This window comes from Lactuca virosa, chromosome 5 (assembly GCF_052849685.1).
Source record: "Lactuca virosa cultivar CGN04683 chromosome 5, Lactuca_virosa_CGN04683_v6, whole genome shotgun sequence".
NCBI lineage: Eukaryota > Viridiplantae > Streptophyta > Magnoliopsida > Asterales > Asteraceae > Lactuca > Lactuca virosa.
In genome coordinates this window covers 26,086,246-26,096,084 of record NC_136430.1, presented here as the reverse complement: position 1 = coordinate 26,096,084, position 9,839 = coordinate 26,086,246, and the positions used below count along the sequence as shown (strand labels likewise).

At 32.9% G+C, this 9,839-nt stretch overlaps 1 protein-coding gene across 1 annotated transcript; it reads right to left on the bottom strand.

The window, feature by feature from the left end:
- Nucleotides 1–6,847: 6,847 nt before the first annotated feature.
- Nucleotides 6,848–9,179, bottom strand: WIN1 (HOPW1-1-interacting 1). Its single transcript, XM_079050725.1, has 4 exons — nucleotides 9,032–9,179; nucleotides 8,088–8,556; nucleotides 7,587–8,021; nucleotides 6,848–7,494 (listed from the first exon to the last, which is right to left on the bottom strand). Exons 2-4 carry the CDS (start codon nucleotides 8,514–8,516, stop codon nucleotides 6,955–6,957), a joined length of 1,404 nt encoding a protein of 467 aa, XP_078906851.1. The 5' UTR covers nucleotides 8,517–8,556; nucleotides 9,032–9,179; the 3' UTR covers nucleotides 6,848–6,954.
- Between the last annotated feature and the right edge of the window lie 660 nt (nucleotides 9,180–9,839).

Sequence of the window (9,839 nt, the reverse complement as noted above, 5' to 3'; positions counted from 1 at the left end):
AACTTAATTGTTCGTATGAATCATTGTAAGAAGAATAATGAAGGAGATAAGAAAGAGCTTAAGAAGATTATTTCCTGGTACACGGAAATTCGAAGAGTGATGCTGTATTCCATCCAGCTTCTTACGAATTAAGATGTTCGACTATGATTACAAAGGGGGAGATTGTAAGGGTTAAAATGTTGTAATTAGTCGAAATATATTTTGCCTCTTCGAATGTTTTGTAATGTATTTTACTAAGGCGATTTTATTCGAAACTTTAGTGTCTATGCCTTAGTATATTTTTTGTACGCTTTATGTTCCCTATAAATAGGGATATTTACTAGAGTTAGATAAGAGTTTTTACAGACCTGTCTTTGTACTCTGTAAACATTCGAAAGCGTAATAGAGCTGAAACAAGATCATATTTACATCCAGTGTTCAATTTCGCATTCTTACTTGATTCTATACTCTGATTCATTTTATACCCGATTCTTTGATTCTTCAATATATATATATATATATATATATATATATATATATATATATATATATATATATATATATATATATATAGAGAGAGAGAGAGAGAGAGAGAGATGTATGTTCAAATGAGAACAAAATTGAATTTGAGAACAAATCTGGACCACTTATCCTTGGTTCACCACTTACCTATCTTATACAAAAATCATACCCCACCTACTTTATACATTGCCGGTTTGAAGTAACCACCAAGAACACAGTGGAGCACCACCAGCTGCCGCCGAACGGATCATCGTCGTAACCACCGGACCTCCATTGAAATCACAGAACTGATGCCTCTTTACTCTCTTCTGATCTTCTTGTCAGCAGTTCCCTCCATCTCCACTCATCTTCTCGTCGGAAATAAGCTTTCTTTGCCTTTCCTCTTCCTGAAACGCCGCCCTGAACCACCTCCTTGAATCAGTCGTGAAACCACCTTATCGGCAACCACCTCCCTCTCACTTCCTCTTTCATCTTGTTTCATCGGCCACCAGATCTGAAACAGAAGGCCACAAAATCAACTCGTCGGAAAATGCCCCCTCTCTTATCCTCTCCGATCTCGTTTCACCGGTCACCAGATTTGTGTGTTGGAACGAAAATGGGACACATACACTGATACTTCACATGGAGGTGGAGTTTTTTGTGTCGTACGCCATCTGTTTGATGAAAGTCCTCTTAGAATTTTTCAGTAATAGGGGTTGATTTGACGATGACAAAAAGCTTTGCAAGGACCTGTTTAAAAAAGTGCTCAATTTTGGATGAATTACATTTCACTTGGCAAAGAGTGGTCGGTGGCATCACAAATCTATGTAGGTATCTTTTATGCTTTTTGTTATTGGTTTTGCATCAACTAGACTTGAACCAACACTACTTTTGCTAAAAAAATTATTTGGTGATGGATCAATACTAGAAGATAAAGATATATCAGTTTTTGTATTTTTTTTTTATTGGTCCATCTTATAGAAGTTTCTCTAATTGCTATGGAGGACGAACTAATCTACAAAATAGCTTATTGTCACAAATAAATAATGCCTATAAATATGCATGTTATATAATTTTTAAATTGTTAAAACTAAGTAAGAGAACAAAATACTTCTTTAAGCTTTTATGCATGCTATGTTATTTCCTATTATAATTTTTTATATGTTTAAGAGTAAGATAATTTCGTGAGATATGTATTTGGAGTTAAACTGTTTTTTATTTAAGTTAAACATTTTCTAGTATCATTTGTCTCTTATGTGTTGCAATTATTACATGCCTTTAAATGTATTGTATGCATTTTTTATTAATTATATGCTTTTGGCACATTATTTGCAAAGGTCAAATATGACTTCAAAGTTTTAGTTCATTAAAACTTTTATTTGTTAAGTCTTAAGAAAATCACCTTAATTAATTTTGGATGGAAATAATGTCAACTTTATTTTGGGTTTTTTTAAGTGAAGAACATCATAACAAGGTTTGAAAATATCTGATTACATACATATAATCACATTTGATTAAATACAGGAGACCAGCTATTGAATCGGAAACACGAAACTTAATCTAGTCCACATAAATCATACGTGATTAATACTAATAATCACATGCGATTAAATATACGAGACCAACTATTGAATCGAAAATACGAAAATGAATATTGTCCACATAAATCATATGTGATTAAATAAATACATATGTATAATGTATCTAATCATATATGATTTATATGGACAAGATTCGTTTTCGTTATTCTGGTGTATTTAATCACATGTGATTATATGAATAATGAATCTAACCAGTAATCACATATGATTTATATCATCTTTTGCGTTCTCGATTAAATATTTGTTCTTGTGATTTAATCACATGTGATTATATGTATTTAATCACAAATGATTTATGTGCATAAGATTCGTTTTTGCGTTCTCGATTGAATAGTTGTTCTTTATCCACATTAATCATATGTGATTAAATACATATAATCACATGTGATTAAATAAATGAAAAACAATTATTAAGTAAAAAACGCAAAAACAAATCTTGTATATATAAATCATATGTGATTAGATGCATCATACCTATGATCATATGTGATTATATACACAAGACCAACTATTGAATCAAAAACACGAAGAAAAGAAATCTTTTCCACATACATCATATGTGATTAGATACATATAATTGCATTTGATTAAATACACAGGACCAACGAATGAATCGAATATGCGAAATGAATATTGTCCACATAAATCATATGTGATTAAAACATATAATCACATGTGATTATATCTATATAGTCACATATGATTTATGCGGACAACATTCATTTTTGTTATTCTCGTGTATTTAATCGCATGTGATTATATGAATCTAATCACATGATTTATTTAGACAAATACGAATCTTATCCATATAAATCATGTGTGACTAGATACATATAATCACATGCGATTCGATACATATAATCACATGTGATTATATACACGATGACAACTATTGAATCAAAAACAAAATAACAAATCTTTGTCCACATTAATCATATATGATTAAATATTTTATAATCAGGTATGATTAAATACATGAGAAAAATTATTTAATGGAGAATATAAAAATGAATCTTGTCTATATAAATCATATGTGATTAGATACATATAATCATATATGATTATATGTATTTAATCACATGTAATTTATGTGACTAAATACATATAATCATATATGCTTTATGTGATTCTATGAATTTAATCACAAATGGTGGTGGCAGTTGTAGTAGTGGGTGGTGGAGTAGATGGGTAGTGATGGGGATGTATAGTAGTGGTGGTGGTAGTGGTAGAGGTGGGGTGGGTGGTGGTGGTGATGGGTGGTGGTGGTGGTGGGTGGCAGTGGTGGTGATGAGTAGTGGTGGTGATGATGGTGGTAGTGGGTGGTGGTTGGTGGTAACAGGTGGTGGTGTGTGTGGTGATGGGTAGTGGTGGTGGGTGGGTGGTGACGAGTGATGGTGATAGTCATGGGTGGTGGTTTTGGTGGGTGGTGGGTGAGGGTAGTGGTGGCAGGTGATAATGACGAGTGATGGAGGTGGATGGTGGTGATGGGTGGTGGTGGTAGGTACTGATGGGTGATGGAAGCGGGTAGTAGTGATGGTGGTGGGTGGTGGTTTTAGTGGGTGGTGAGTGGGGGTAATGGTGATGGGAGGTGTTGGGTGGGTGCTGGTTATTGGTGGTGGTCGGTGGTGGGAGTGTGTAGCGGTGATGATGGGTGGTGGAGGTAGGTAGTGATAGCGAGTGGTGATATGTGGTGATGGTGGTGGTGAGTGGTGGTTTTGATGAGTGGTGGGTGGAGGTGTAGTGGTGGTAGGTGGTGGTTACGGGTGGTGGTGATGATGATGGAGATGGGTGGGGTGGTGGTGATGGGTGGTTGAGGTGGGTAGTGATGGTGGGGGTGGGGGTTACGGGTGGTGGTGAGTGGTGAGTGGTGGTGGAGGCGGGTGGTGATGATGAGTGGCGGGTGATGGGTGGTGTTTGGTGCTGGTGACGGGTGGTGGTGATAGTTGGTGGAGGTGGTGGTGGGTGGTAGGTTATGGTGGTGAGTGGTGTTGGTTAGTGGGTTTTTTAATTGTTTGTAACTATGTTTTGATTTATATGAATATTATTTTATAATTTTAAGACAAAATTACAAAAATGGTCCCTGTGGTTTACCAAAAGTCACAAAGTCAGTCCCTGCTAATTTTTTTTTATGCAAATGGTCCTTGTGGTTTGCAAAACTTGCACAGATGGCCCTTTTTACTAACTCCGTTAGTATTCAGCCGTTAGGGTAAGGGCATTTTCGTCTTTTCATGTATAAAGGGACTAAATTCGTGATATATGGTAAACCACAGGGACCATTTTTGAAATTTGTTTGAAAAAATAATTATGTGGCTGAAGGATGGGGGGAGGGATCGAACCTGAGACATCTACCTATTAAATGGCCAAAGCCTTAACCAGTTGGGCTGCATGTATATTTGGTTTATATTTTCCAAATACTAATTTATATAATAAGTATAACGTTAAAACATAAGCAATAAATAAATTACAAAACATATTTTTTTACATATTTTTTTTAATAAAACAAAATGTATTTTCGTATTATAAAAAAATTTACAAACAATTTGTATGCATTTTTATGTATTTATTTTACATAAAAACGTATTTTTTTGTCTTTAAAAATACGCTTTTGTATATCAAATACATTTTTGTAAAATATATTTTTTTAATGTGTTTGAAATAATAATAATAATAATTAACACCGGTTTTAGAGCTATCGATCCAAAAGAATTTATACATTTTTTTATGTCATGAGTAATGTTAATTATTATTATTTCAAAGACATAAAAAAATATATTTCACGAAAACGTATTTGTTATACGAAAACGTATTTTTTAAAGATATAAAAAAATATATTTTACGAAGGATAAAAAAAAATGTATTTCGTAAAATATATATATTTCGTAAAATAATAATAATAATAATTAACACCGGTTTTAGAACTATCGATCCAAAAGAATTTATATATTTTTTTATGTCATGAGTAATGTTAATTATTATTATTTCAAAGACATACAAAAATATATTTTACGAAAACGTATTTGTTATACAAAAACGTATTTTTCAAAGATATAAAAAAATATATTTTACGAAATACGTTTTTATATACGAAAACGTATTTTTTAGAGACATAAAAAATATATATATATTTACGAAAACGTATTTTTTAAAGATATAAAATATATATATTTTACGAAAAAAAAATTACGAAAGACAAAAAATACATTTTTATGTAAAATAAATACATAAAAATGCATACAAATTGTTTGTAATTTTTTTTAATACGAAAATACATTTTGTTTTATTAAAAAAAATATGTAAAAAAATATGTTTTGTAATTTATTTATTGCTTATGTTTTAACGTTCTGCTTATTATATAAATTAGTATTTGGAAAATATAAACCAAATATACATGCAGCCCAACTGGTTAAGGTTTTGGTCATTTAATAGGTGGAGGTCTCAGGTTCGATCCCTCCCCCCATCCTTCACCCACATAATTATTCGTATATCACGAATTTAGTCCCTTTATACCTGAAAAGACGAAAATGCCCTTACCCTAACGGTTGAATACTAACGGAGTTAGTAAAAGGGGTCATATGTGCAAGTTTTGCAAACCACAATGACCATTTGCATCAAAAAAAATTTGCAGGGACTGACTTTGTGACTTTTGGTAAACCACAGGTACCATTTTTGTAATTTTGTCTAATTTTAATTAAAAAAATTGTGTAGTCCAAATTTGTTCATAAATTAAACATTTTTGCAATAAGAAATGTTCTCGATTGAACGTGTGTGTGTGTATATAATAATAATAATAATAATAATAATAATAAATGAAAGTTCTTTTTGCCACTTGTCATACTCTAATTCAATTTGTCAAATGTTATTTTGTGATTATTTTAAATTAGTTCTTTTTCCACATGTCATTTTATGAGTTTTCCTATTTTATTAAATTTCATATGTAATAATTTCAATAGATGTAATAATAAATGAATATCAATTTCATTAATGAACTTACCTTTTAATTTCAAATTTTCCAAAATTAAAGCTTATTAATTTCTTTTATTTATTTAAATTATTTGTTAAAGTTTAAAAGATAAAAAAACATTTCTAATATAATAATTTACTATTTTTTTATTTTCTTATAAATTCAAAGCTCTTGAACATTTTTGACCTTTATATTTAACCTTTTTTTTATAAAAAAAAATTAACTCATGTGATATATGGGTCTCACAACTAGTATATATATATATATATATATATATATATATATATATATATATATATATATATATATATATATATATATATATATATATATATAACTCAGTCGGCCAATAGGATGGAGTATATATAGTTGCATGACTCTATAGCCCAATATATCCAATCGTTTTTTATTCTACTCGGCCCATACCAAAACCAGTAATGGAAAGCAAATAAGCCCTTGCATGTTAGCCAACTCCAATTGCACAGGAGGAATGACTGATAAACTAAATTGCTTCTTTGCCATTAAACAACATTTGATCAGATTGATTGATGGATATATGGATGGATCAATTATATAAGAATAGATGGATCAGCTAGATGGTTAGATGGATCGTCTGTAGGTAGGATGTCAATACATTACACAACATGATATGAAATTGGGACGGAATTTTTTTTTAAATTTGTGTTAGTATCATGTGTAAAAACTTAATGTCGTATCGTCATGTTGTGTTTATATTTAGAGATCAACATGATATTTACCCGTGTTTGTTGTGTTTTGTATTATGAATTATAAATTAAATAATTCATACCATCATACCACTCTACAACACTTTGCATAGCAAACATTTGAAATGACAAAAGTATCCCATCATAATGTAATTAAAAAAATAAATAAAACTAATCGATTGCGTTCCTAATTGGAAACTTTTTCATCAAGAACATGCAGACATTCATATATGATCTCAACCGCACGATCAAGTTCATCCTCAGAGATTATCAACGGTGGTACGAGTCTAACAACGTCTCCTTTGCCAGCTGTCAATATCAAAAGACCGGACTCACGACACGCATCAACAAGCTTTGAGGCAGAAACATCCAACTCAATCCCAACAATAAGACCAAACCCTCGTATCTCTTTCACATGACTGTTTCCTCCAACTTTTTCCTCCAGGATTTCTTTCAAGTAATTTCCTTTTTTTGTAACACTCTCCAGAAACCTCGGGTCGGATATTTTATCAAACACAGCAATTGCAGCAGCACACACGAGGGGCCCACCTGCAAACGTGCTTCCATGGTCCCCATTGTTGATAGCAGAATTTACTTTTTCAGTCACGAGTGTAGCTCCTATTGGTAAACCTCCAGCTAGAGGTTTTGCAAGAGTCATTATATCCGGGGTTACACCATAAGCTTCGTGTGCCCACAGATACCCAGTTCGCCCCAACCCACATTGAACCTGAATTTAACAAATTATTTTTTATTCGTATCCAAATTACCAAAACTAAAATACTTATTATAGCATTAATGAGTTAGGATGTTATTTATTACCTCATCATAAACCAGTAAAGATCCAGATTTGTCACAAGCAACACGCAAAGCTTGCAAGAAATCTTTTGTAGCACTGTAAATTCCACCTTCCCCTTGAATAGGTTCAACAAATACAGCAGCAATTTTGCCACTAGATATTAGTTCTTGAGCAGCTTTAATGTCTCCATAGTTCAAGAAAGTTACACCAGGCATCACAGGCTCAAAAGGTGTTCTGTAATGCTCCTTGCTAGTCAAAGCAAGCGAACCAATTGTCCTTCCATGGAAACTGTTACTGAAGGAGATAAATTCAGTAGCTGGATCTGTCTTGTTAGGATGTGAAAATCTTTGAAACTTTCTTGCAAATTTTATGGCAGCTTCATTTGCTTCTGTTCCTGAATTACTGAAAAAAACTCGATCTGCAAATGAACTTGCTACAAGACGTTCAGCAAGATTCACCTGTGATACAAAATGCAATTAATTTCTATTTTTGAATCAAACAAAAAAGTATATATGGAATCGAACCTGAGGAAGGGAGTAATAGATATTGCTAACATGGGCAAGTAGGTTAGCTTGATCGGTGACAGCTTTGACCCAATCGGGATCTCCATGGCCCAAAGCATTAACAGCGATACCTGAGGTTAGGTCGAGATACTCCCGACCTTCAATATCATACAATTTACAACCTTTGCCACTTGTAAGCACTAGAGGAGCTCTGCCATATGTACCAACTATCACTTGTTTTTCAGCCTTCATCACCTCATCTTTGCTAATCGATTTCACTGCTACTGGTATAGTGTCTGTTAGTTGTGCTCGAACCTCGGTTATACGAGAATTAGAGAGATGAATCGAGCTTCTACCAAATGCAAATTGGGACTTCACATTGGGAAAACAATGGTGGCGATGATCGATTGTTGGAAAAATCGGGTTGCTCAGATTGAAAACTGAACTCATCAGGATGGATTGTGTATGATCAAAGAACGATGTCCGCCGCCTTCAAAAACAGGGCAAAAAAACTGCTTATATGATAGCTAACAGTTTTTTTAAACCATAAATGTATGATTATCCCAAGCTTGACAATAACAGAATTGAACAGAAAAAGTGGGTGCTACTGTTACAGGTTTAACGTATAAACCTAGGTTCGATTGCTAATTGAAGCACAAAAACATACACAATTAGACATTTTAGATCAAACAGACCAATATTCATTCAAAATCAAATCACATTTCACATTCAAAGCTAAACTAATTTCATTACAAATGTTTAGATTTTAAAGCTCTTTAATGAGTTATGCATCAATTGACATAAATTCAGAGAACCAAAATAAGTAAATTGATAAGAATGGAATAACGATAGGTTCAATACCACAGATAAGAAGGGAATATCATAAAGCAGGTAAAAGAAGGAAGACCGACAGCAGGAAGAAAAAATATGAATGGAACCCAGGAAAAAATGGACGAAAAACGAACCTGTGGCTGAGAGGCCGAAGGTCTCCGGTGTATCTGTGGGGTGCGACGGTCTCCGGCCGGTGGTGGCTTCACAGGGAGGCGATGGCTTACGGCGGCGAGCAGGGGAGGACTAGTAGCTTGAGGAGCAAACGATCAGATGAGGCGTCTGTGAAATGTGTAGTTGTACAATGTGTATAAGGTTTTATTAGGGTAAGGGTATCTTGGTCAGTAACTATCTTTTTTTTTTACACATCTAAGTAATAAACTTATTGGAAGTGTTCATATGACCATTATGATAATGGTCATATGTGAACACTTCCAACAAATTTGTTATTTAGATGTGTAAAAAAAATAATTACCTAAATATGAACAAAGTAAAAGTAAATTACATGAATGGTCCTTATGGTTTGGAGGAATTTATGTTTTTAGTCCCTAACTTATTTTTTTAACTCAGATGGTCCCTACTGTTTATTTTTGTTGTGCATTTGGTCTCTGTCTTACCTAAAAGGACTATTGTGCATTTATTAATTTATTTTTTAATTAATCCAATAAGAAGGGTTTTAATTTTTTCAAATGAACGATTTGAAGACCTATTGATTCTAAAAACTATTCTTATTTATGTATGTATTTTTTATATATTTAAAAAAAAATAATAGACCCCACATATCTATATCTCATCACCGTAAACCTAAAACCACATTTGAGAAATTTAATGTGGGTCTCACCAGTTATCATCTCATCTCTCATCCTCCTCAACTTCTATTTCCTTTCCATCTTTAGCGACATTAACGTCTTCATCATGCTTCTTTTTTTTGTCCTTTAACTCTGG